Genomic DNA, 25521 nt, shown 5'->3' with positions numbered 1-25521 from the left:
TCTATCCAACTTTCACAAGCTCACTCCCTCCTTTCCATTGAAGGCGATAAAAAGCCTAAAAAATACATTTATTGCACAATTACCAAAATGTAACCACTACGACTTATAATTATGATATTGTGATTTCACCAAAAGCTTATTTCCCATTTGTCCCCACGTCTGACGAGTGTGTGTTTCTCTTTCACTAACGTAGCGATGAAGCTGATGACAGCACTGGTGAACGTGGCACTGAACCTCAGCATTCACCAAGACAACACGCAGAGACAGTACGAGGCGGAGAGGAATAAGATAGCCGGCAAACGAGCCAACGAGAAGCTGGAGCTGCTGCTACAGAAGAGGAAAGAGGTCGGAAAATGTTGAATGTGACTTTTCTTCAGATTTGATTATTTAAAAAAGGGTGTTTTACAAGTGTGGTGAAGAACCTGCAGTATTCTTAAAGTAATCCTATTAGTTCTTCAGCAGCAAGTAACGTGTTAAGTTGAAAGTTGTCATGACTTCGGTGGAAAATGCTTAAATTCCCCAACAAAATGATATGTTATTATTGTTGTTTAACAGTTGTGATCATTTTTTTTGCCTGCATCTTGTAGCTCTGCTTTGTATCAAGAACTTTGTGCCAGATTTTCTGAAGCTGGTTTGTTTCCTCTTTTCAGCTTCAGGAAAACCAAGATGAAATAGAAAACATGATGAACTCCATCTTCAAGGGAATCTTTGTGCACCGCTACAGGTTCGTTCATTATTGATGGCTGTGGTGATGCTTCACAGCCGCCTGCTGCTTTACACTGTGCCAGATATTCTCTTTGATGTTGTTGGCCCTGTATCTTATGGTGAATAAAATAAAAGCTAATGTTGAAACATGGCTGAATGTTTCTAATAACGCTGGTGGTTGCACTTTTCCTTCTTCCCAGGGATGCGATTGCAGAGATCAGAGCCATCTGTATTGAGGAGATTGGAGTGTGGATGAAGATGTACAGCGACGCTTTTCTTAATGATAGTTACCTGAAATATGTTGGTTGGACACTACACGATAGGGTGAGTCACACAACCACACAATCTCAGAACACAAGGTCTCTTATCCCACCCGGGTCTGCTTCAGTTTGACATGTTCTTAAATGTGTCTCGGGCGTTTGCAGCAAGGAGAAGTGCGTCTCAAGTGCCTGAAGGCTCTGCAGAACCTGTACACGAACCGAGAGCTGTTCCCCAAGCTAGAGCTTTTCACCAACCGCTTCAAGGTAACACCTGCCGCAAGGAAAATATGGTTCATGATGCATTTGAGAAATTAAACAGAAGGACTGAGTTGTTATTTGATTTTAATCTTTTCTTATTAAGTCCATTAGTCAGTTTCTTAGTCTGAACACTTGTGTCTGTTTTGACAGGATCGCATAGTTTCAATGACGCTGGATAAGGAGTATGATGTGGCTGTGGAGGCCATCCGACTGGTCACACTCATTCTGCAGTGAGTAACTCTTTTCACATGGAAACACATGGAGCTCAGGAGTATTACACTACTCTCTTATTGGTTCAGGGTGCACATTTGGGCTTGATCTAATAAAGGAAGAGAGAAACTGCACGTTTAGGGTCAACCGTCGATATTTTGCCCGTCAGACGAGCTCTGACCTTTTGATGATGCGCTGCCTCGGCTGTATGTAACTCGTATCGATCACCTGTTTCAGGGGCAGTGAAGACGCCTTGTCCAATGAGGACTGCGAGAACGTGTACCACCTGGTCTACTCTGCCCACCGGCCTGTGGCTGTGGCTGCCGGAGAGTTCCTGCACAGGAAGTGAGTCCAACCGGACGTCTCCTTGTCCTTGAAATGTTGAGAGCTTTACTTTGAGTTGAATCCATATTCATATGTATCGAGACGTTCAATGGACAAGTTTTCATGGTGAAACTCTTCATGTGTCTCTCTCCTCTCTTTTCCTTCTCGCTTTTTCAACCTCTCCCTCCCTCTGTCAGGTTGTTCAGTCGTCACGACCCACTGGCGGAAGAAGCGCTGGCGAAGCGCAGAGGGAGGAGCAGTCCCAACGGAAATCTCATCCGCATGCTCGTGCTCTTCTTTTTGGAGAGCGAGGTAACACTCACACTTTACTATCTACACGTGTTCCAGGCGGACTCGGCTCTAACCATTCTCACAATTCCCACAAAAACGCAAATAAACACAATATGTGTGTGTCGTTCTGTGTGTGCGTGTAGCTCCATGAGCACGCAGCCTACCTTGTGGACTCGCTGTGGGAAAGCTCTCAGGAGCTGCTGAAAGACTGGGAGTGTATGACTGAACTTCTGATGGAGGAGCCGGTGCAGGGAGAGGAGTGTAAGACACACACACACACACACACACACACACACACACACACACACACACACACACACACACACACACACACAGATCCTGAGATCTTGGCTTTGGGCTTCTTGATGTCAAATCAACACTTCACAGCTGAAACTCCAGCTATAAGAGATGATGTAACACAATCTTGTTTCTTGAAACTCTGCCTGACCTCTCGCTGTTCTCTTTGCATCCCTCTCACACTCTCCCTCTTCTCTTCTCCTCAGTGTTGTCCGACCGACAGGAGAGTGCGCTGATAGAGCTCACCGTGTGCACCATCCGACAGGCAGCAGAGGCACACCCACCTGTTGGCAGGGGCACCGGCAAACGGGTAGGTCAACTAAACACACATCATACACCGTAAACTGCAGTAATGTGTTTGTAGAATATGAGACACTAGGTGAATATAAACCTGCCAGAAGGCTGGAGCAATACCGACTACTTCCTGTTCACATGTCTGAGTGCCAAACCGGTTTATAGCACAACCATATTATTACCACTGATCCAGGTGAAGCAGGGGCCCAGATGTGAACGTGTGAATGTGACATCCATGACTCTTTGCATGACTTTGACATCTGTTCGGACTTAAACACAATCCAAGAAGATAAAAACGACATCCTGTTTATTCACGGCGAGGTGTCAAATTCCAAAATACATAAAAGACTCCAGGACAATCTTCAAGCTTTGTATCTGATCAAATATCACGAGGAGAAATTTCTTAAAACATGAATAAACTAAATGGACATTTTCCATCCACACAATCAGTTTTATGTCCTTCTCTCATTCTCATTTTACATCCCGGCAACATTTGACCTCAACTGTTGTGTGTGTGTTTTGTCCAGGTGCTGACAGCAAAGGAGAGGAAGACCCAGATAGACGATAAGAACAAACTGACAGAGCACTTCATCATGGCTCTGCCCATGCTCTTGTCCAAGGTAAGACTTTCCCAATCTCCAGGCTGCAGCCGGCACAGGGCCAGAAACAGGCTCTGATAAATGAGTGCGACTGATCTGTTTGTCGAAATAAAAGAATTGATCTAAGTATAACTTATATAGTGTAATTGAATATCTGTCACTCTGGACAACTGTGTTGGCTAAATACTTAAAAAGCAATTGACCATTTCACTAAGTGGGAAACAGAAACAGAGCTTGTGGTGTTGATTGATGAGTCTCTTCTTCTCTTTACTGCCTCTGTTCGTCCGCTGGTGACTCTTTTCCCTCATGTCTTCTTTGTCTCTGTCCCCTTGCCCCCCCACAGTATCAGGCGGACTCGGAGAAGGTAGCCAACCTGCTGCAGATCCCCACGTTCTTCGACCTGGACGTGTACAGCGCCGGGCGCATGGAGAAGCACCTGGACGCGCTGCTGAAGCAGATCCGTCTGGTGGTGGATAAGCACATCGAAGCCGACGTGCTGGAGGCCTGCAGTAAGACCTACAGCATCCTCTGCTCCGAAGACTACACCATCATGAACCGCGTGGACATCGCCCGCTCGCAGCTCATCGACGAGATGACCGACCGGTTTTCACACTCGGTGGAAGGGCTGCTGCAGGAGGTACGATGCTGTGGGGGAAAGGGTTCGAGCCTTTTTGATGACGATTAAGGTGGCATGCTGAGGAAATTAAAAACACAAGACACTTACATATAACCACAACAGACCAGGTTAGATTTCAAACAAAGCCATACTCCTTTCTTCCCATTTGTCCATTTTCACAACTTTTTAATCTATAGAAGACAAAATACCCAAAAATATAATTATCATTTAAACAAGGTTTGAGTGGAACCTGCGCAACACCCCTCCAGTTCTCCACATACTGTTCTTTCAACATCCAATAACTACATGTGAAAGCTGTCAGGTCAAGAAATAGACATAAAAACACAAATTCATAAAGAAACATTTAACTTTAGAAATGGGTAAAATCTGTAAAATGGAATTTAACAGGTTGTGTGGCTGTGTTTGTTTTTGAGGTTGTTGTTTATTGCACTTCAGTGTTGGTCCAGTCTTTATGCACTAACTGGTGTTTGTGACACTGCAGGCTGAGGAGGCAGATGACGATGACATCTACAACGTGTTATCTACTCTAAAGAGACTCACGGCTTTTCACAAGTAAGACTCACATTACTTTTTACCTTCCGTTTGTTCAGGGATGAAAATAAAGAGGATTTAAATTTTGACCAAACCTTGATTGTCTCTGTTAGTCTTTGTCTGGCCCATAGTGGTGTCCCTCCTGAACTCAAAGATCTCCAGTTTACATCCAGATAAGATAAAGAAAAGCAGCAAATGTCCAAAGTTGTGAAGCTGAGACGACACAATGTTCTGTAAATTCGCCAAAACAGTTTTTTTAAACCTAGATTAAGCTGTTCATCTCAAACAATATGTCAATAGAATAAAAGATGATAAACATAAACTATGTGTAGCACTTGAGCTGCATCCTGTCTGAAGTTGCTATGAAGCTGAAAGCCCTGGATATTCCACTAACTACGATGGATGGATGATTTAACTAACTCTGTGAACTCACACGTGTTTTCCTCTTGTTTCCCGTCTCAGTGCCCATGACCTGACGCGGTGGGATTTATTCGGGAGTTGTTACCGGCTGCTGAAGGCGGGCATCGAGCAGGGCTCCATGCCAGAGCAGATCGCCGTGCAGGCCCTGCAGTGCTCCCACTACTCCATCCTGTGGCAGCTGGTCAAGATCACAGAGGGCGCCCCCAGCAAGGTGCTGTGACTCCCTCACTGACAGAGCGTTCACTCTCAGGTCCCAGGTTTATCTTTGGTTAGGGGCTCTGGGGTTATGGCTGCCATGTCTGAGCATCAGTGGCCCAGAGGGACTGAAGCTTATCTGTATTTCTGCAGCTTAGGTGTAAAAAATCCAACCCGCTATCGGATGATGATGCCTACACCTGATCCAGAGGCTTAGCTCCAGTCTATCTCGTTTCACTGAGGCTTAAACGTCCAAGACCCATCAGGGTGTTTGACCTTTTCTCACAGTGAGGAGTTTTAAGACAGAAGCTCAAGATCAGGGGTTCTGCATTCTGACCTACAATCTACACCTAGTGTAATTTCATTATCGATCGACTTTACTCATATTTTCTAAAATGATCTATAAATGCTATACATTCCTATAAATGCTGGGCTTTATGTACGTATTTGCATAAATCCAGCTCATTACATGTTTATATTATACCACAAATATTCCTATTTGAGAAGCTTAGACCTGTGAATCTTTTTTTGCTTTGGAAAGTGACCTTCATGAATGATCTGTTATCAGACACACTTAACACAGATTCATGTTTTAGTTACATGTGATTACATCCTATGTAATAAAATCAATTAGTCCACTTTCTGGTGATCACATCAATACCATAGTAGCATTTGTAGGATATTGATGATTAATATTTCAACTATGCAGATTGAATTTGAAATACAATCCTTTGTCCTGACAAAGTGAGAAGAATAAAATAAGAAACAAAACACAATGATCAATAGATTGTGAGTCTCAAATGTCTCGCAAGAGTATTGATCCTTATGCTTCAATAAAGGTAGTAGAAGGTGTAATTTGTGTGTCTGTGTGTGTGCAGGATGACCTGTTGGCTCTCAGGAGAGTGGTGAAGTCTTTTCTGGCGGTGTGCCAGCAGTGCCTGTCCAACGTCAACACGCCAGTCAAAGAACAGGTAACAACACACACCTGATGTGACCTGCTCCCACCTTCACTGGCAATACATTCGGCTGATTGTGTTGTCATTGTGTTGACATTACATTTAGCTGACGCTTTTATCAAATTAGTGAATTCAGCATCTTGCCCAAGGGCATGGGCTAGGATTCAGGCCGCGGACCTCCTCGTTGGAGGACAGCTGCTCTAGCCCTTCAGCTGCAGCCGACCTATTATTGCGCATGTTTCAATAAAAAGTAGAAACTGTTTGATTTACTTCCTGAGCCACAGCTGCTGACATTTGTTGTTTAGAAGAGTAAGCTTCAGCTTAAGGGGGATTATGGTCTTGTCAATTTTAGTTTATTTCAAAGTGGCCATTTTAAATAATTAGTAGTAGAGAAAAAGAACAGAAAACAGGCAGACCTAGGAGCACACTTTTGTTTGTTTTATCAGCATCCAAGGAATGGACTAAAACATCATTGATGGAAACATTTGCCAATAAACAAATCAGCCGTCTTTCACTTTCAACACCAGCTAACGCCTCAAAACACACGAGTCATCTTGGCACCGTGCAGAGTCGAAAAGTTAAAACCTTCTGTCTCCTTCAGGCGTTCATGCTGCTCTGTGACCTGCTGATGATCTTCAGTCACCAGCTGGTTTCCGGCGGCAGGGAGGGTCTCCAGCCGCTGGTCTTCAACCCGGACGGCGCTCTACAGAACGAGCTCCTCAACTTCGTCCTGGACCACGTCTTCATCGACCAGGATGACGAGAGCCAGAGCATGGGTGAGACAGACGGACAGAGAATCAACTTTTGTTTTGCACGTGGGAGAAATGTCTCTGTTTGTTAAATTGAATCCCTCTCTTCTACACCTCTGCCCATGCACCTGCAGAGGGAGACGAGGAGGATGAAGCCAACAAGATTGAGGCTCTTCACAAGAGGAGAAATCTGCTCGCAGCTTTCTGCAAACTCATCATCTACGACATCGTGGACATGCCCGCTGCTGCCGACATCTTCAAACACTACATGAAGGTGTGTGACAAAAACACTGCTCTGTCAGCGGCTAATGGGGTTAAAGAGGTTTTGAAAAGATCTCTTATGTTATGAGAAGTGTGTAAAATCCTGTAGAATCACTTTGAAACTGCTGTCGGATCAGTTGGACGATGGCAGGCTGCCACAGTCGAGGTCATTAATGAGATCGAATGCTCTGAACTGTGTCTTGTTTTCTTTCTCCGCCTCAGTATTATAATGATTACGGAGACATCATCAAGGAGACTCTCAGTAAAACCAGACAGACGGACAAGATTCTCTGTGCCAAGACACTCATCCTCAGTCTGCAGCAGGTGAGAGAGCAGCACCCGCCACATACCACAAGCCCTCTACACGTGCACGGCCACAAACACCCACCGTCCCTGTGCGATCCCGTGTGTGTTTGTTTCAGTTGTTCAACGAGCTGCTGCAGGATCAGGGTCCGACCCTGGACCGAACGTCGTCCCACGTGAGCGGCATCAAGGAGCTGGCCCGTCGCTTCGCCCTCACCTTCGGCCTGGACCAGATCAAGACCAGGGAGGCTGTGGCCACGCTGCACAAGTAAGAGCCATGACCACTGTGGTCTCTTAGTGAGACCGAGCTAACAGCTGGAGTTAGGATAGCAAGGAGGTTAAAGACGCCGACTTCTATCAGGTCAAATTCAATGTCTAGTATTATTTAGTAGCAGTTGATTTTAACTTAACTTAGTTCTTAACCTTTAAAAGGGTCCAGAAAGACTTTCACTTACAAAAACAACATTGATTCAAGATTGAACAAAGATGTGAATGCATCTGTGAATCTTCTTCAAACTACGACCTGCATTGCACAGACAGGACGCTACACGGTGAAACACCATGAATGTAAATTGCAATAAATGAGGTTAGCAATGTAAATTTTGGTGTTAATTATACTCGATTTTGATTTGTTTCTGTTTTATAATACCCTTCTTCTCACTGTCATATCGTTCTGTCTCTCTCTCTCTCTCTCTCTGTCTATCGCTCTCTCTCTCTCTGTTTATCGCTCTCTCTCTCTCTCTCTCGCTCTCTTCTTTGCTTATCAGGGACGGAATAGAGTTTGCATTTAAGTACCAGAATCCTCGAGGATCAGAGTTCCCTCCCCTCAACTTGGCCTTCCTGGAAGTCCTAAGCGAATTCTCTTCCAAACTAATACGGCAAGACAAAAAGACGGTGTAAGTACCCGGTCATGTGATCCCACTGTATTGTTCACATTGATCTACTCCTCTCTTGGCATTGAAAGATGTTTATGAAAGAATGGAACAAGTATTTTCTATGCTCGGTGCCTCCGCAGCCACAACTATCTGGAGAAGTTCATGTCGGAGTCCATGTCGGAGCGTCGGGAGGACGTGTGGCTGCCGCTGATCTCCTACAGGAACAGCCTGCTGACGGGGGGAGACGAGGACCACATGTCCGTCACGTCAGGCTCCAGCAGCAAGACCGGCTCAGTCCGCAGCAAGAAGGGACGGCTGCCGGTTCACAAGAAACGAATCGAGGGTGAGCGGAGAGTAGAGAGATAACAGAGACCCAGTGCAGAGGGTTACTGGTTTCATTTAGCTCCAGTACTGAGAAAAGAGACGTGCACATGGTCACCTGACATCATGTTGCTGAAAATGTGAATCTTCCCTGTAGGTCCAGAGGAGAGATGTGTGGAGGGCTCGTGGATGTTGCGTAATGACACTCTACAGACACCGGGGGCGCTGCAGACTCCTCAGCTCACCTCAACAGTCCTCAGAGAGAACAGACCGGCAGAACACATGCCAGACCCGGACTCAGAACCTGGATCAGAGAACGACTTCGTACACAAGTGAGTTCATTGACATTTCTCACTTTACATATGCATCTACTGAAATCTGTCTTTTTGTAAGGCACAACAGAATAGTTGTGTGTTGACATGGAGCACGTTGACCCCTGACCTTTGTGTCTCCAGCCCTCAGATGCAGATGTCGTGGCTCGGGCAGCAGAAGATGGAGGAGGTGAACAGGAAGGACCGGACGGGCATGAACTACATCAAGTCACGCAGCAATCAGGGCGTCCGGCAGACTGTGTAAGTGGGCTTCACTTTTCATCCTGCAGCAACAGGCCTGTGAGCAAAACTGGATCAGAAACGTAATCGCTCCTCGTTTTAACCTGAATCAGTAACAAACTAAAAGCACTAAACTTTATTTTGGTGGTCCCTCCTCTCTTAAGGCGCGGGTTAATGGAGGATGACGCAGAGCCGATCTTTGAGGACGTGATGATGTCATCGCGAGGTCAGCTGGAGGACATGAATGAGGAGTTCGAGGACACTATGGTGATCGACCTGGTCAGTAACGCTACTTCCTGTTGAACTGTTCTTTTCCACAGGGACACTGAAGGTTCAAGAGCCAGTTGTGTGGTTTTTTTTAAATATTTAATAATTCTTCTTTGTTAATCGTTTATTTTTTGGGGTTTCCTTCCAGCCGCCATCAAGGAACAGACGTGAAAGAGCAGAATTAAGACCAGACTTCTTTGACTCTGCAGCAATGATTGAGGACGAGTCGGTAAGTCAAATAGTCAATTAGTTGATTCATATAAGTAGAAGTGAAACCATGAGTTCACTTATTGGTGAGTCAGGTGACAATCAAATCTAATTTCATACTGAAAAATCACAACATCTAAAATATGAGTTGTTTTTAGCCTTAAACGGTAGACAACTGAATTATTATTGGATTTTTTTAACATTTATTTTGTGCTTTACAATCTGCAGATGAATCATCAGTTATTGTTATGTTACTTGAAAGTGACTGAAACTAAACTTTATGTTTCTAGTGTTAAACTCTTTGCACCTGACACTGTCTCCTCTCTGTCGTTTCCAGGGATTCACCATGCCCATGTTCTGATCGAGAGAGAGAGAGGCAAAGATCCTGAGACCAGGATCCAAATCAAGAGTACGCGGATGAGGGGGGGGGTGTTTGGACGTCTGATCACCTGCCAACCAAACTCTTTAAGAAGAAGAAGAAAAACCACCTTGTTGAAGTACTTGTCTCTTTCTGTAAGACGTGATGGACGGACGTTTTGTCGACTGGCGGATCCCCACGTCGGCTGGATCTCACCTGGAAGCGTCGCGCGAGCCGCCGCTCTGTCTTGATCAGACGGGCCGGAGGATCCACAACCTCGTTGGCTCTTATTCTTCCTCCTCTTCCTCTTCATCCTGTCGGTTCAGCTCTTCTCAGCGGTCACCCTGGCCACGTACTCCTGCAGCCAGCCGATGAGCACCTGCTGGGTGTTGATCCGGTTCTCTGTCAAACAGACGTACGGTTGTTTGTTTCGCGATCAGCGGCACAGAGCGACATATCACTCTGTACAGCCCCGCCCCCTTCTTCTGGCGTCCCAATTCAATGCGTCTGGTTAAATCTGACATGGGGGCGGTCTCAATACTAAATGTTCTGTATCTTTGCTCTTACTACCACCCAATGACCCCCCCATCCTCTCTCTGTTCGCCATCTGAGTCCTGTGTGTGTGTGTGTGCATGTGTGTGGTGGTGGTGGTGCTGGTGGTGTGGTGACATGTTTGTGTAGTGTTGGTGACGATGGTGACGAGAAGCCGCACGTGCACACGCAGAGGTCAACAGGCGTAGTCCGACCTGCAGGAAGTGATGTAACTTGTCCTTATGTGTTATGTTGAAGCGAAGCCACGCCCCGCTGACCGACCTCAGACAGAAGCCCCGCCCCCTCTCCGATCTCAGAAACGTTCACGTGCACACACCTACTCACACATTCTGAATAATGGCTTTTTGAAGTAAAAAAAGAAGTTTTTAAAAAAAAGACAATAAACATATTTTGAATTCTGTAGCTTTAGTACTAAAGTTTTAAATCAAGTGTGTTTTTGTTTTTGTCCGATGTTTGTACAGCTTTTTCTTCGATATGTATCTTGTTCGTTGCCAAATTGTGGCCTACATATTTACAGTATATTCCAGCCCTCCCCCCCTCCCCCCCCTCCACCTGTGAGTCATATCTAACGGTTACAAACGCTGAGTGGTGCCGTGGGACACCAGCTTTTAAAGCGCTGTATGGTCTGATTGTAGTTGTTTCACGGTTCAGTATTACAGCAGATTTATCTGTTGGTTCATCTTCCAGGTCAAATGGAGTTTGTTGTTTTCACACCTGCACACAGCAGCGTTACCTGACTGAGCTCGGTTGTTATCATCGTTCATATCCAGTGCAGTGATGGATCTTTGTGTCTGACAGATTTGTTTGAATGTGTTTTTGAATGTGTCCAGCCATATTTTCATTCGGGTTAATCAATCATTCACGTTTCCTCATTGGCTCATCAGTCGCACATTGGTCGGCTCGTCAGTCCTCCCGTGAGTATCAGAGACAATTGGATCTTTTCTGCAGTGCAGTGGACGTCAGTTGCCCCAAAATGCTCTAAAAGCCAGTTTTAGTTTTTTTTTCTGTGAACCTAAATTCTTTTTAACAAAATAAAATCTGTAATCGATTTATGGACCAGTGGTTTGTGTTGTGTTCCAAACGGCTACATCTTTGTTGAGTACAAATTTCAACTTATTCAGAGATATCAATTGTTTATTCTTTCAGCTGGACTCAAAATCCACTTCCTCAGTAGATGGACTAGTGAACAGAAGGCTGCCCCCTTGTTTTCACCACCAATGCAACGACAGAGAATCTAAATGACAAGAAGAAGACCCTGATCTCAAGTGAAAGCAAAACAAAGACACGTTTTTGTTTTTATACTTTGAACAAATTTCTGAAACTACACGTCTTTATGAATGAACAGGTTCCTCCAGGGTCTTAAAAAGTCTTTAATACATTCAAATGTTATGTACTTAATTCCATTAAGAAAGCTCTTAATTATTTTTAATTTAATTTAACACTAATGCCATTGCGCTTTAGTTTCTCTAAGAGAAAGGTTTGTGACTTGCATAGTTTTTAATGTTTTAGTACTTTCTCTATGATACAGATATTAGGACTCTAATAAAACTAAAAGGATGACCAATGTGAAACTGATATCGAGCCCTCTGTGTAGTGTTGAATTTTACTTAGTGAAACCTGTAGGAACCCTAAATTAAATATAACATGTTGATTAACTTAAGAGGCTGTTTTAAAGTTTCCATATTTAATAAGGAAAATAGTTGAAGTTCCAAGTTTAACAATTATGTTACAAAGTCATCCCCCACTCGCTCACGTTGAATCCAGCCTGGGATCTCCTGCTCTGTTCTCACTTTCTACTGACTCTCTACTGACTCTACTAGGAGGCCAGGTAGAGTTCTGTGCGTGTCTGGAAGCAGCTCATCGTGATCGTGCATCAGCAGCTTTATTTCTACTGCACCACATTTGCAATTCATTATAAATGTGTTTATTCTTAAACATTTAAGACCATGTCTACTTTCAAATCTTCACACACACGCTATGGAGAAAGCAGTCGTCCACTTTCAGACCATTTTATTTTAGTCTTAAACTCAATTCTCATTTATAGTTCTTTTTAAAACTCCGGCCGCCAACGTAAAATGCTGCATTAGAGGTAAATAAAAACGCACATGGTGGTGATTTCATGGTTTATTTTACACATGGCAGAACAAAGTCAGCCGGAGGGAAAAGGCACAGTTCCAGGATGTGAGAGCGACTCTTTCTGGACCTAAACAGACGACGGCTAACACAAGGGATTGCAGCTGAAAGTGCAAACTACAGTTCAACCTAGAAGAAAACACTACAAATCACAACAGACCATTTCCTTCTTCAACTCTCATGATAGTTGCCTGCATTTTCTCAGCAACATGTAATCTGCTCTTTCATATGCAGCCTTCTTCTAATAATATCAGTTAACCCCATCAATAGTGACCAATATGGTCCCTACTGTACTTTCAATCGTGTAAATCGTGTATTCAGGTGCTGTAAAATGTGTTATTTCTCAAAAACATCTTGAATATAGATGTTCATACACTGAACTCCTCCTGATTTTGTTCAAACCCCAAAAACATTTTCCCACAGCTCGAGGTTGATGCTTTTTACCAAAAAAAATAAGCGGTGGGCCTGGAGGAAATTGGATTAGGGAATCTGGAGCCACTTTTAGAGCATGAACAAAATCAGGGAGTGTGTCCCAGTGTGCTGCTTTTAGTTGAGTGGAAACTGACAGTTTTAAAATGAACAGCGATGGGAAACAGTCCGAAGTGACGTCTAACATCTGCTTGGCGGGCCGGCAGAGTCGTCATCAGTGTGTGTGCACGTTGGCTCGACACACAAGAAGAATCCCTCAGCGAGTGCCTTTAATAGTGTTAATGTGTCCGGGTGTGTTTTCACAGAGGAATGTTGGCGTGTTTCTTCCAGGGGTTGACTTGCTTCTTGCTGGCCAGCACCTCCAGATCTCTGCAGATCTTCCTGCGAGTAGTCGACGGCTCGATGATGTCATCGACAAACCCTAAAACAAACATTTTGGATGGTTGAAGCGTGAAATGTGTTTGTTTGTTTTTATCTGACAGTGGATTCTTGGGAAAAGCATCGGTTTACCTCTAACGGCAGCTGGGAAGGGGTTGGCGAACTTCTCCACGTATTCGGCCTCGGCCTCCGCCTGGTTCTCCTTCCCTCTGAAGATGATCTGCACGGCACCCTGGGAAAAAACACAAGAGAGGAAAGGTTCTCACACAGTGTCGGATCAAACAAAGGGAGAAAGACACCGACAAAACAACAGGAGAGTTTGTACCTTTGCACCCATAACGGCAACCTCGGCTGTGGGCCAGGCGTAGTTCACGTCTCCTCTAAGATGCTTGGAGCTCATCACATCATAGGCTCCTCCATAAGCCTGATACACACACACATAAAAACCTTAACATTAACCACAGTTCATATCTTAACCTTAACCAGGACCAACCTTAACCAGGACCAAAGCCCAGCCTAATCAGACTGGGCTTTGGTCCACATGAGGTTGGTGTTTAACCTGGAAAGTGTTTTTTAGAAACCAGTATACACACAGAAACGCACCTTTCTGGTAATGATGGTTATCTTTGGGACGGTGGCCTCTGCAAAAGCAAAGAGCAGTTTGGCTCCGTGTCTAATGATGCCTCCGTACTCCTGAGCAGTTCCTGTTGACCATCATCAGAGGGAGATCATATCAGTCACATTGGACAGTGAGTTTCAATGGAAAGAGACTTTCTGCTACACACACTGGAGAAATGATTATTTCTGTATGTATGAGCATATTCATTATTTTCCCTGAGTTTACGACTCAATCCTATTCTTCTTTTTGTGCAGGTGCATTGATCCTGCTGTTAATTAATAAGTGCACAGAGAGAGTAAGAGGGAAACGTCTTCACCTGACGCAGATGTAAGTTAGAGTATGTCTGACAACAGGATTCCTCTGTGCATGTAAAGGCAGCCAGTGTGGTGGCACAGAGGGATTTTGGGGGGATACCTGGCAGGAAGCCTGGAACATCCACAAAAGTGATGATGGGAATATTGAAGGCGTCACAGAAGCGTACGAAGCGAGCGCCTTTCACCGAGGAGTTGATGTCCAAACACCCTGGTGCCCAAGACAGAAAATAACCAAGATTAGAATACAACAGGGAGAAGTAAAAGAGCGACCTGAATATGATCCGATCACCCAAAAAAACACACATTTTAATGTCGGGAGAAAATGGTACGTTACTGGTTTTAAACTCACCAGAAGCCACTTTGGGCTGGTTACCCACGATGCCCACAGTGCGTCCGTTCATACGGGCGAAACCCACCACGATGTTCTTGGCATAGTTGGGCATGATCTCGAAGAAGTCTCTCTCATCCACGATCTGAACAGAGGCAATGAGGTCAAATATTTCTACCTGCAGATATGTGATGTAGTTGCAGTGCGTGTGTGTCTGGGTGTGTCTGTGTGTGTGTGTGTACATACTGCCTGAATGATGTCCAGCATGTCATAGGCTTTGGTCGTCTCAAATGGGACGATGTGGTCCAGTGAAGGTACCAGACGATCGCTGGAAAAAACCGACAGAGGTCTCAGACACGTTGGAAATAAAAAAGAGATTCTCTGATGTTGATTGGTTGTTGGGTAAAAGCCGGGGGGAGGAGGATTGGTTCACCTGGGGTCGTGGCACTCCCTGATGGGGGCGGGGTCCTTGTTGCTGAGAGGCAGGAAGTTGAAGAACTCCCGCAGGTTGAGGAGGGCTTCCACGTCGTTCTCAAACGCGTGATGAGCGACGCCTGAGGGGGAGGGGACACAGATGAGCCACTGTGAGATTTACGTGGATCAGCTTTCATTCACCTTTTTCCAGAATACAGCCACTGGAACATATAACAGCAGCCAGGCCCTGATTTCTGATGTGACAATATAGCAACAGAACAAACTGAGGCGATAAAAGCTTGTACGGGCAAACTAACCAGAGACAGTGGTGTGTGTCTTGGCTCCACCGAGCTCCTCTTGGGTCACATCCTCGTTGGTGACAGACTTCACAACATCAGGTCCCGTGATGAACAGGTACGATGTGTCCTAAACACACACAAACACACACACACAAACACACACATAAACACATCAGAAACTGGCTTATTGGAAACACTTAAAAACATTGACGTCTGCTGCGAAGATCACGTGAAATCTTTATTAGATTAAAAAAGCAGAACAGCTGGGGGTTATTTGTTGCGCTCTTTAATACCTTAACCATGAAAGTGAAATCTGTCAGAGCGGGGGAGTAGACAGCTCCTCCTGCACAGGGACCCATGACGAGGGAGATCTGAGGGACGACTCCAGAGGCCAACACATTCCTCTGGAAAAAGAGAAGTTAGAAACATTCCCATGAAGCTCCAGATATGTGCATTTCAACATGTTTCAAATGCAAGGTGCCGATTGTGGCAACTGCTCGAATCACCGAGTAGAGACTCAGATGTTAAGTGTGTTTTAGATACTGAGTTTTCAGTGACGTGTAAGGACTCTCTGCAAAATGACCACACCAGGAATATATCTGCATATCCAGCCAGAGACTCCACCCCTTCCTGGATCCGAGCTCCTCCAGAGTCGTTCAGCCCGATGACCGGAGCTCCCACCATCATGGCCTGGTCCATGATCTGAGGGCAGAACGTGAATGTGAGGAACCACTGATGACATGGTACAGTCTCAGAGAGCAGAAGGAAGGCTTACAAGTTTAATGCAGCAGATGCCTCACACCTAAGTCAAATATGAAATTTCATATTTTCTTACCTTACAGATCTTTTGTGCGTGAGCTCCAGACAGACTGCCGCCAAACACTGTGAAGTCCTGAGAAAAACAGAAAAGGAGAAAATATAAATTACACCAGGGAAACAGCCGATTCATATTTAATATTCCTACAATATAATTATTACTGTACCTGACTGAACACATAGACCAGTCGGCCGTTGATCCGTCCTCGGCCTGTCACCACGCTGTCGCCCGGGAACTAAGAGTACACAGAGAGAGAGAGAGAAACTGGTCAGACCAAAAAGGCATGAACTGCTACCAACTCTCCGTGGACCACGTGTGTTACAGGCCGTCACCTTGTTTCTGTCCTGCTCCATGCCGAAGTCCGAGCAGCGATGCTCCACAAACATGTCCGTCTCCACGAAGGACTCGGGGTCCAGCAGCAGCGCCACACGCTCCCTGGCTGTCAGCTTCCCCTGAGACACACACACACATATTTAGTACAGATTTACTTGAAAGCACACAACACTGCCACATCATGCAACATAACACAAAATATGAAATTTGTATCAAAAGGTATTGTAGTCAGGGCAGTTTCTTGGCAACTACTACTGAAGCAACACTTTCTCTTTCTGAATGATGCCTGTATATTTAAATACTTTATGTTTACATCAGGAGTGGGTCCTCTCTCCGGAGGCCGCCATGTTTTTTTTTTTTTTTTACAGTAGCCCAGACTGGACAAACTAGACACCTTTTGAGTTTCTATGACAATTGAAGGTTACCACAGGTTCTCTCTCAGGTTTGGAAGCTTAAGGTGAGGAGAGGGGTGTTTAGCAGCAACACACAACTTCACCACTAGATGTCACTGCATTCTACACACTCAACCTTTAAACCTGCAATCTACAGCTTTATCTTGTAACTTTAACTAGCAGAGGATTGGTGCCTTGCTCGAGGGCACTACCAGCTGGATGTTGTATCTCATAATATCCCTTGAGCAACACTAGAAAGTAGGTGAAGGTCACTTTTACGTGTGTTTAAAGGAAGAAGTGACGCTACAACAGCAACCACTGACGTAAAGCCTTTGAGCCAGGCATTACACCTGTCAACACCTCCAGCTGCCACATTTATTACAGCAGATAAACAATAACAACTTCTTAATGATTAAAAGTCAGAGTTTGTTTGTTTACCCTCTTGTGCTGAGCATCTATTCTCGCCTGACCTCCACCGACCAGCGCCGCCTCCCGCTTCTGCTCGATCCGCTCCCTCACGGAGAGGTGGCCGGCCGAGTACCAGCGTCTGTCGGGCTGCAGGCGGCTCTGCTGCACTGAGGCTGCGGCTGCGCCATTTTTCACCTGCGCCAAACCCCGGAAAGACGTCCGCAGCCCGTTCAACAGTCCGCAGCTGCTCCGAGCAACAGTGAAGGCCGCCATCTTTGCTGCTGTTGCTGCTGCTGCCCGCGTGTCGGCCAATAGGAGACCGTGAGGATGACAGGCAGACGTGTGAGCCAATAGCGAAAGGGGGTGAGTTCTCTCAGCCAATCAGGGAGAAGGGATTTTCCATCCCCAGACTGGTAGGCGGGGCCTGGAGGAGAACAGGTTTCCAGTGGTTCATTGAGGCCGCTCGTTCTGAAAGTCACGGGGTGTCTCTACCCTGGATTTGGTCTGTCAGGCGCAGCTGCTCCCAGGCAGGCACTGGACTCTGCTTTCTCCGGATTTTCTCCGGAGGGGCTGTATGTATGAACGCAAAGAGCATTTTACGTGAAAGTACTGCAGAAGTGAACTACACACCCCCTGTGCGCCTCATGTTTATACTTATGTCATGTTTCGTCCTAAAGGGGAAAAATAATATTGTTTCCGCCCGGTCTCGAACCGGGGACCTTTCGCGTGTTAGGCGAACGTGATAACCACTACACTACGGAAACTGCTAGGGCCATTGGAAATATTAAAAATACATTTTACCAGCTGTTGCACGAGGAGACGGGGTCGCTGCACAGACCTCCGTGTCATAGACTATGGGACGAACAGTTTTGTGCAAGTTCACACCACTCATGAACTAGTTCAAAGTTCAGTTCATACAAGTAAACATGAATAGTTCACCTTCATATTTCACCATTTAAGTTCTGAACTACTTCATAGTTCAGTTCATTTCATAGTTTTAAGGTGGAAACTGAGAATGAAAGACTACTTAAAGAAAACCTTATCCATCACTACCCCTTGCCTTTACTGTCGGAATCTTTATCAGACAGTGTGTAAAAATCCCTCAGATAATAATAAGGTGCATCGGATCTCGGATGTAGTTGCTGAGTCTGCCTCTCTGCTTTATCTTGCCATCTGTATATGAGACCGAGAGCTGTTGTGTTGCAACAGCTCGTTATTATTATTATTTTTCAGGCAACTGAATTGCCTTTTTGAGGGCTTTAACATTCTCAAATTCTTACCAAAGTTGCAGAAAATTTGTAAATTTTGTAAATTTACGTATTCTGGTGGAATTTTCAATAGGCGTGGCAAAATGGCTCAACAATTAACAAAAATCGATACACATGTGTATCATGACCAGACAAACAAAAACATCTATAGGTGCATTTGGAAAAACGCAACAGGAAGCCTGCTATTTTGCATTTATACAATACAATATCTGTCAATACTGTATTATTCCATATATATTTGCTACTGTACATATCTTATTTATTTACATTTCATATACGCACAATACTCTGCACTTTAACTCCTTATTTTTGCACTTCTGGTTAGACGCTAAACTGCATTTCGTTGTATAATTACTTGTACTGTGCAATGACAATCAAGTTGAATCTAATCTAATCTAATCTAATTTAGTAGCCATTTTGGCCATATTCCACATTTTACATATTATTATTTTTTTAGATTTCCCAAAACTTTACTCATTTTGCACGTTCAGTAAAAAACTTAATTGATGTTTCAGCAAAGTCCATCATCTATAAAAATCTCATCTTGGTTTTCATTTATACTTATTTTTATTCACTAGTTATTGTTGTTGATGATGAAGATGGTGATGATGATGACGAAGATGTTGATAATGTTGATGATGAAGATGAAGATGAGGATGAGGATGAGGATGAGGATAATGTCAAAGATGATGATGATGAAGATGATAATTATGATGATAATGGTTATAATGATAATGATGTTGAAGATGAAGATGAAGATGAGAATGAGGATGAAGATGAAGATGAAGATGAAGATGTGGATGTGGATGAGGATGAGGATGAGGATGAGGATGAGGATGATGTCAATGATGATGATGATGATTATGATTAAGATGATAAGTTATAAGGTTATAATGATAATGATGTTGAAGATGAAGACTTTGGGTTCAGATTGCAATAAAATAGTAGTTTAGTAAAAGGAAGTGATCGCGGGCACGAGCAGACGCTGTGGAGCACTACAGTAACCAGGGTAACTGGGGGGGAAGTCTCGCGTGGTTCTCGTGCGCGTGGAGAGGGACTGACGCGAGGAAAAGTGGAGGATCGAGTGTTTGATGCATTTGTTAAACGACCAGTTCGCCATGTTCCGGTCACCTCTCGTTAAGTTTCACAGCAAAACGCACCAGGACCGAGGGATTCCACTTCGCCGCTTCCGCTTCCCTCCCGCGTGCGACGCATAACGCGGCTTCATTGATATGCTTGATTCTTCGCTCGCTAATTTTGGCTAGCCATGCTAACGCTAGCCGCTTAGCTTTGTTTACATCAAGTGCGCGCCTGTGATCTGGTGGCTATTTGCTAACCAAACCACATTGGCGATCTTAGCAGCGGCTCGTCGCCCAGTCTGTCACCGACGAGGCTGCGGCTGTGCTGGGGATAGTTCACTGGCCCTATGGCCAACATCCACCCGCTCCGTGCCACAACGTTTGGCTGATGCCGTGAGCTAACGCTAGCTACATAATGCTAACCCTTTTTGAAATCATGGGTCGGCTGATCGTTTGACTCGCCGCAGGCTGTTGGGCACCGTGGGGGGGGGATAATGTGAGTGATTTCAACCTGGGGTCCGAATCCACTTAAACTTTATTCGTGATCTGGTGAATAAGAGCGTGTGCGAGCCGGCGATGCTATCTGTGGCTAGCCGCTAGCCGGGGCTACCAGTGTGCGCGTTTACCGCTTCACCATGTCCGCTGTGTGTTATTGTGCGTGTTGTTGATTCGCATGTGTACAATGACACACTGGAGCGAGTGATCGCTGCAGCGGCAGGTTCCGTGTCTGTCTGCTCCACCCGCCCCGCACACCTCGGCTCTCTCTAGCTGCACCGGAGCCAGTGGCTGGATTATCATTTCTCCCCCTCCCGGGCCGCGGTTCCCCGGGGCTGCGGAGTGCACCGCTATGAACCCGGTCAATGCAACCGCTCTGTACGTGTCCGCCAGCCGGGCCGTGCTGCAGTGTGACCCGCGGCGGCCTCACACCTTCGGAGAGATGTACACGCTCCTGCCCTTCTTCCGGCAGTCCCTCGCATGCCTGGTCTGTGGTAAGCATCCTGCAAACATCACTCTGTGTGTGTGTGTGTGTGTGTCTGTGTGTGTGTGTGTGTGTGACAGCAACACGTAGCACCTGCTCCGAGGCTGCGCTGTGTCGCAACACGGTTACCATCGCTCTCCCCACTGCACTCATCTGAATGCATCGCTTTACTATTCACATGGACAGGAGTGTGCGTCGGCTGGGTGCGTGCGCGTGCGTGTGCTCCTCGCAGCGGTGGACACGATCCGTTTTGCGCACCGCCGCCGTCTCCCTTGGCAACCCGAGGACGAGCCCGAGTCATCTGTCCCCTCGTGAAGACAGATGTCTCCTCTGTTGTTGTCCCCGCTGCAGAGCCATGTGTTTCCCTCTTCACGCTGCAAGCCGCTCAGCCCTGGAGCAGCCTCCCACCCCCACCAGCACCTGAAGGGCAGGATCACGCTCGCTTGTATAATTGTGTTTATTTTTTTATTCTTGTGCATTTTTACAATATTTAAGCAGCGCCACAGGTCGGATGATGAAAGCAAGTGAAATCAACACAGGGAGGAAATTAATTCAGCAGGTTTCAAGCGCACCAGCATCTAACTTAATGGATTTAAAATTCAATCTGGATGATTGATAAAAGTTGTTTATCAGTCACTGCACAGAAAAGTCATTTATCAAGCAATCCCTCCAGCAGCTATCTGGTTGCTGAATCTCCCTTATGAGCATTTGCTTCCTCCCTGTGAGCCTCATCTGTTTTGGATTTCTGATATTTGAAGAAATCAATTGAAGCACTGGTAAACCATTTGTTTGAGGAAATGAGGGGGGGAGGTAATTACAGCAGTTTCCAGAGAGGCCTGGTGGGGAATGGAAATGGCCTTAAATGACTCCAGTCCAGCGACATTATTGATTGTTTCTCATTTGCTTTGCATAAGTGCAAGGTTGATAAACAAGTGGATTAACGCCTCCCTCTTGTTTTTCGTCTCAGGTAAACTTCTCCAGGATCCGGTTTCCCCAACACATGCGGAGTGTCAGCATTACGTGTGCCTGGGCTGCAAAGGGCAGCAGATGCAGCTCCGGCCGTCGTGCAGCCGCTGTAAGGACTACTCCTGCTTCGAGGAGAACAAGCAGCTCACCTTGCTGGTTCAGTGCTACAGGAAGCTCTGCCTATATGTAACTCATTCACCGTTGCTGCAGTTGGTCAGCAGCCATGTGGAAGGATCTCCAGAGGTTATGGCCTTGTTAGAGGAAGTGCTTATGGCACACGAAGAGGATATAGAAACGGAGGACCCAAGCCTGGCGCAGGCGGACGTGAATCCTCCTGCGCCTGAGTCACTTACCCCCACTGAGGCGCCACCTGCTCCTGCAGAACTCTCGGCTGTGCCCCAGAGCTCCTTCTCCGACCCTCCCTGTTCCAATGGACCGCAGGAATGCAACGGAGAAGTGCTGGAGGATCTAAATCCCTCTTCTCCTGAGCTGGAAGTATGTGAGCTGGTAGAGGAACAGCAACAGGGAGGCCTACATGTCTCCAGTACTGGTTGTGGTGGTCTGGAACTGAGTTTGACCACTGGACCATTAGCTCCAACTCAAGGCACCGTGTGCTCTCTCAGGGATGAGCAATCAGGCAGCAGGGAGCTGGAGGAGGGGGAGGTGTTGCTGCTCAGCGTGGAGGAGGTCTTACAGACTTTGGATCCCCTTCAGCCGGGTGGAGATCCCACTCACACACTTCCAGACAGGACGCACACTCACACACACATAGCCACGGACAGAACGCACACTCAAATGTACATACAGCTCGATGCTGCTCACAACTACACACAGATTCAAACAGACAGGACTAACGCTGTGGCGAGCCATGGTGCTCATATACTCACACCCTCCTACAATCCTCCTCCAGCCGGGAAGCCCTCGCCTGTCCGCCCGAACCGCAAACGCTCTCGTTCAGAGAGTGACAGGGAAAAGGTGAACCCCCTCCCCATCACCTCCATCCTACAGGGCTCGTCCTCACATTTACACACTCCAAACCCCTCTCATCCACCGCACACACAACCCCCCACGCCCCCCTTAACTGTACCAGCACACACATACTCATCCCTTCCCAACGGGGCGCCTCCAAAGCCCAGCCGACCCGCCCCCATCCACAGTAAAGGTGCCAGGAAGCATGTCGATCCCGCCCACAAGAAGCCGCACGCCAAGGCCCGCAGCGGCGGGGGCTCCAAGACCAAGGACCGGAGCAAAGACCAGCGGTTGATGGCCGGCTGCCTGGTGCCCCCCGCTCCAGCCAGGCCTCCGTACAAGAAGCCAGTAGAGAAGAAGGGCTGCAAGTGTGGCAGGGCCACTCAGAACCCCTCTGTGTTGACCTGCAGGGGGCAACGCTGTCCCTGTTACTCAAACCGCAAGGTGAGACACTGATCACTGACTGTCAAATGATCTAATGGTTTTTATTGACCGCTATTTAATCAGCACTTCAAAAATGCAAAGCAATATTATGAGATTGAATATAGATTATTGATGTAATCATTTTATGTAGTGTGAGTAAACAGAATGAACCTTCGTAAAATAGTTTGTTGCCAAGATAACTTACAAATAAACATATTATAAATTATAAGACTATTAAGTGACTATTAACAGCTTTAAAGCTTTGATTTAGGTAAATGTGTCAACAGGCTTATTTATTTTGATATGCACGTCACCATGATTGGGAAAGGAGACCTGTATCTAAATCCCTCATTTGTCTGGACTACATTCTTTAAGGTACTCCCTTGCAGCTTCATGTGACATTAGTGTGATGCCGTTGTCCTCATCTTTCCCCTGTCTTCTCTCTCAGGCGTGCTTGGATTGTATCTGCAGAGGTTGCCAGAACTCCTACATGGCCAACGGTGAGAAGAAGCTCGAGGCCTTCGCCGTGCCGGAAAAAGCACTGGAACAGACGCGGCTCACGCTCGGCATCAACCTCACCAGCATCACGGCGGCCGCGGCGCTCCGCAACCCGCCGACCTCCAGCATACGAGCGAACACCCTCCTCAACGTGGCCACGGCGACGGGAACCCCTGTGACCACGGCCTTCCTGTCCCCGAGCCCCCCCCAAGAGCCCAACTACGAGGACAGCCTGGAGCTGCTGATCGGATGAGAGGCTGGGACTCCAGAAACGGACAGCTCTGAGCTGAATGAATGTGACGGCTGAACTTTGGGTCTGACAGACAACCCCCGTACCTCCCAGCCTCCGCAGGGGGGGGCGATCTAAGGCAGCTATGGGTCTGTCCTGTCCTGTAACCTGCTCTTCTTCTGTGTTGGAAAGTGCTGAGTAGTAAGACTAGCATGGGTGTGCCAAAGCCTCCTGTATTGTGCCTGTTTGCCGGTGTGTGTTGTTGCCTGTCTGTAGTTTAACACTTATACTCGGTTCCGCGGCTGTTCTGTCCTTCAGAGGTGCTTTTTTTTTTTTGTTCATGTACCACAGACATACTGTAAGAGGCAATAGGAACCCATACCAGGTTTTGTGTTTTCTGTGTGTGCGTGCATGCATGAGTGCGTGTGTTGGTGCGTACTGGCATCAAAGCCTGCATCAATCATATCTCAGTTACTTGTCACAGCATATTTTTTCCAGGAGTATTACTCTGTGTATGTTTTAAAGAAATGCATCTTTGGCGTCAGGACGGCCCTTACTAATCCTCAACCATGTGCGTGTTCACACTTTAAGCGGTGGACGATTCTTGTGTCTAATCAATGGAGAACTTCTCACATGAGACTGTATGCCTTTTTCTATCTCATCAACCTACTCGATCCAAGTACTGTCGGCTGTTTAATGAACTTGTCTTAATGAACTTGACTGATGCAGGCGTTCTACGGGCAGCGAGATAATGTCAAAGCACTTGGCTGGCTCCACGGTTTCTCTGTATGTTTGTATGAGTGCATGTGTGTCTGTGTGTGTGTGTGTGTGTATGCTCCTGCTGAGATTTACTGTAACGTCAGTGGGGTTTGCGGATGGTCGGCTGTGAGCACTTAGTCTAATTGATTGGCACGATTACAACTAAAACCATTCTTGGATACCATAGCAATAGGGGCACCAATAAGGAGTCTCCGGGCTCTCCTGTAAACATGCAGTCGTTTACAGTATCGCCATTAGTCGACTAACTGTCTTCTAAAAAAATATTACACCGTCATGTGTTGATTGTGTGTGTGTGTGTGTTTAGATAAACTGAAGCCATAGGTTTTCATTAACACAAAATATAATGCGTATCCATTTCGCCCCACAGTTGTATGTGTCATGACTGATAAGAGACCAACTCAGAGACTATTTTTGATACCAAGTGTTTGAGATCTGGTACCACTCTCTGTGTATGTATGTGTGTGTATGTGTGTGTGTGTGCGTTTTTGGTTAAAGCACCTTGAAGCCCTCCTATAACCACCGAGGCTGTGTGTCATCTGTGTTTGTGTTTACAGTCTCAGCTGTAAGAACCACATGTTGTTCAGTTCAGTCATGGCGACCAAAAACAGACTGAAGGAGAGGGAGGGAGAGAGAGGGGGGGGGGGGGGGGGGGGGACTCAGGCCGACCAAACTAACAACTTGGTTCTCCGCTCACAGAACAGGAAGTAGCAGGTGGATTACAGTGTGATCGGCTAAAGTGATCGATCCTCCTGCGGCGTGTGTGTATGTTTCAAAAATGTATTTCTTTTGGGCATTACTTGAACCCTGATTAGTTTTTGGTATTGTTTCTTTCTTTTTTTTAAATGTAAAAACCCTTGTTTGAGGAGTGACTCTTATTATTGCTGAAACATTCACTGCCATAATATGGAAACATGTAATACAACATGAATTAAATGATAGTTTTTTACTTTTTCAGTTTTGTGTCGTTATTTGTGTAGCGGGGGAATCTGACTTTGACACTGTTACCTTAATGAACGTGAGTGTGTCTGATTGTGTAATAATATGA

At 46.1% G+C, this 25521-nt stretch overlaps 3 protein-coding genes and 1 non-coding gene across 4 annotated transcripts in view; 2 read left to right on the top strand and 2 right to left on the bottom strand.

Annotated features, from left to right (window-relative positions):
* stag1a (STAG1 cohesin complex component a) overlaps positions 1-11471 on the top strand; it is a 37543-nt gene extending 26072 nt beyond the window's left edge. Inside the window, exons 8-32 of the mRNA XM_062397607.1 lie at positions 194-345; positions 651-724; positions 906-1029; positions 1131-1229; positions 1374-1453; positions 1671-1778; positions 1955-2069; positions 2192-2309; positions 2552-2655; positions 3167-3259; positions 3582-3875; positions 4357-4427; positions 4869-5037; positions 5900-5992; positions 6579-6753; positions 6861-7000; positions 7210-7311; positions 7410-7558; positions 8058-8186; positions 8306-8508; positions 8644-8818; positions 8942-9058; positions 9202-9316; positions 9453-9533; positions 9849-11471. Coding sequence (XP_062253591.1) covers positions 194-345; positions 651-724; positions 906-1029; positions 1131-1229; positions 1374-1453; positions 1671-1778; positions 1955-2069; positions 2192-2309; positions 2552-2655; positions 3167-3259; positions 3582-3875; positions 4357-4427; positions 4869-5037; positions 5900-5992; positions 6579-6753; positions 6861-7000; positions 7210-7311; positions 7410-7558; positions 8058-8186; positions 8306-8508; positions 8644-8818; positions 8942-9058; positions 9202-9316; positions 9453-9533; positions 9849-9872 — 3104 coding nt within the window. The 3' untranslated portion in view covers positions 9873-11471. The remainder of the gene's footprint in view (positions 1-193; positions 346-650; positions 725-905; positions 1030-1130; positions 1230-1373; positions 1454-1670; positions 1779-1954; positions 2070-2191; positions 2310-2551; positions 2656-3166; positions 3260-3581; positions 3876-4356; positions 4428-4868; positions 5038-5899; positions 5993-6578; positions 6754-6860; positions 7001-7209; positions 7312-7409; positions 7559-8057; positions 8187-8305; positions 8509-8643; positions 8819-8941; positions 9059-9201; positions 9317-9452; positions 9534-9848) is intronic.
* A 1059-nt stretch (positions 11472-12530) lies between these two features.
* pccb (propionyl-CoA carboxylase subunit beta) lies at positions 12531-17581 on the bottom strand. Its single transcript, XM_062397667.1, has 15 exons — positions 17316-17581; positions 16485-16604; positions 16319-16387; positions 16171-16227; positions 15924-16037; positions 15629-15739; positions 15354-15462; positions 15056-15176; positions 14869-14950; positions 14644-14767; positions 14395-14502; positions 13965-14065; positions 13687-13785; positions 13494-13593; positions 12531-13404 (listed from the first exon to the last, which is right to left on the bottom strand). The coding sequence occupies exons 1-15, from the start codon at positions 17556-17558 to the stop codon at positions 13283-13285; spliced, it is 1680 nt and encodes a 559-aa protein (XP_062253651.1). The 5' UTR covers positions 17559-17581; the 3' UTR covers positions 12531-13282.
* Positions 17582-17976: 395 nt separating this feature from the next.
* trnav-aac (transfer RNA valine (anticodon AAC)) lies at positions 17977-18049 on the bottom strand. Its single transcript has one exon. It is a non-coding gene; the product is annotated as a tRNA-Val (tRNA).
* Positions 18050-19613: 1564 nt separating this feature from the next.
* On the top strand, positions 19614-25422 carry msl2a (MSL complex subunit 2a). The gene is made up of 3 exons (XM_062397878.1): positions 19614-20621; positions 21579-22990; positions 23418-25422. The coding sequence occupies exons 1-3, from the start codon at positions 20480-20482 to the stop codon at positions 23718-23720; spliced, it is 1857 nt and encodes a 618-aa protein (XP_062253862.1). The 5' UTR covers positions 19614-20479; the 3' UTR covers positions 23721-25422.
* Positions 25423-25521: the final 99 nt, after the last annotated feature.

Source organism: Platichthys flesus, chromosome 10 (assembly GCF_949316205.1).
Source record: "Platichthys flesus chromosome 10, fPlaFle2.1, whole genome shotgun sequence".
Taxonomy (NCBI): Eukaryota; Metazoa; Chordata; class Actinopteri; order Pleuronectiformes; family Pleuronectidae; genus Platichthys; species Platichthys flesus.
The sequence above is the reverse complement of the archived record's forward strand: the minus strand, read 5'-3'. Positions and strand labels throughout refer to the sequence as shown.

Bases quoted from the DNA above. Each gene is read 5' to 3' on its own strand.
- pccb (XM_062397667.1), bottom strand. From the start codon at position 17,558: ATGGCGGCCTTCACTGTTGCTCGGAGCAGCTGCGGACTGTTGAACGGG. The intron at 16,228-16,318 runs GTACAGTAATAA...TGTTTTTCTCAG, and splicing joins TGGTCTATGTGTTCAGTCAG to GACTTCACAGTGTTTGGCGG. The intron at 13,786-13,964 runs GTGCGTTTCTGT...TGTGTGTATCAG, and splicing joins TAACCATCATTACCAGAAAG to GCTTATGGAGGAGCCTATGA.
- msl2a (XM_062397878.1), top strand. From the start codon at position 20,480: ATGAACCCGGTCAATGCAACCGCTCTGTACGTGTCCGCCAGCCGGGCC. The intron at 20,622-21,578 runs GTAAGCATCCTG...TTTTCGTCTCAG, and splicing joins CCTCGCATGCCTGGTCTGTG to GTAAACTTCTCCAGGATCCG. The intron at 22,991-23,417 runs GTGAGACACTGA...CTTCTCTCTCAG, and splicing joins CCTGTTACTCAAACCGCAAG to GCGTGCTTGGATTGTATCTG.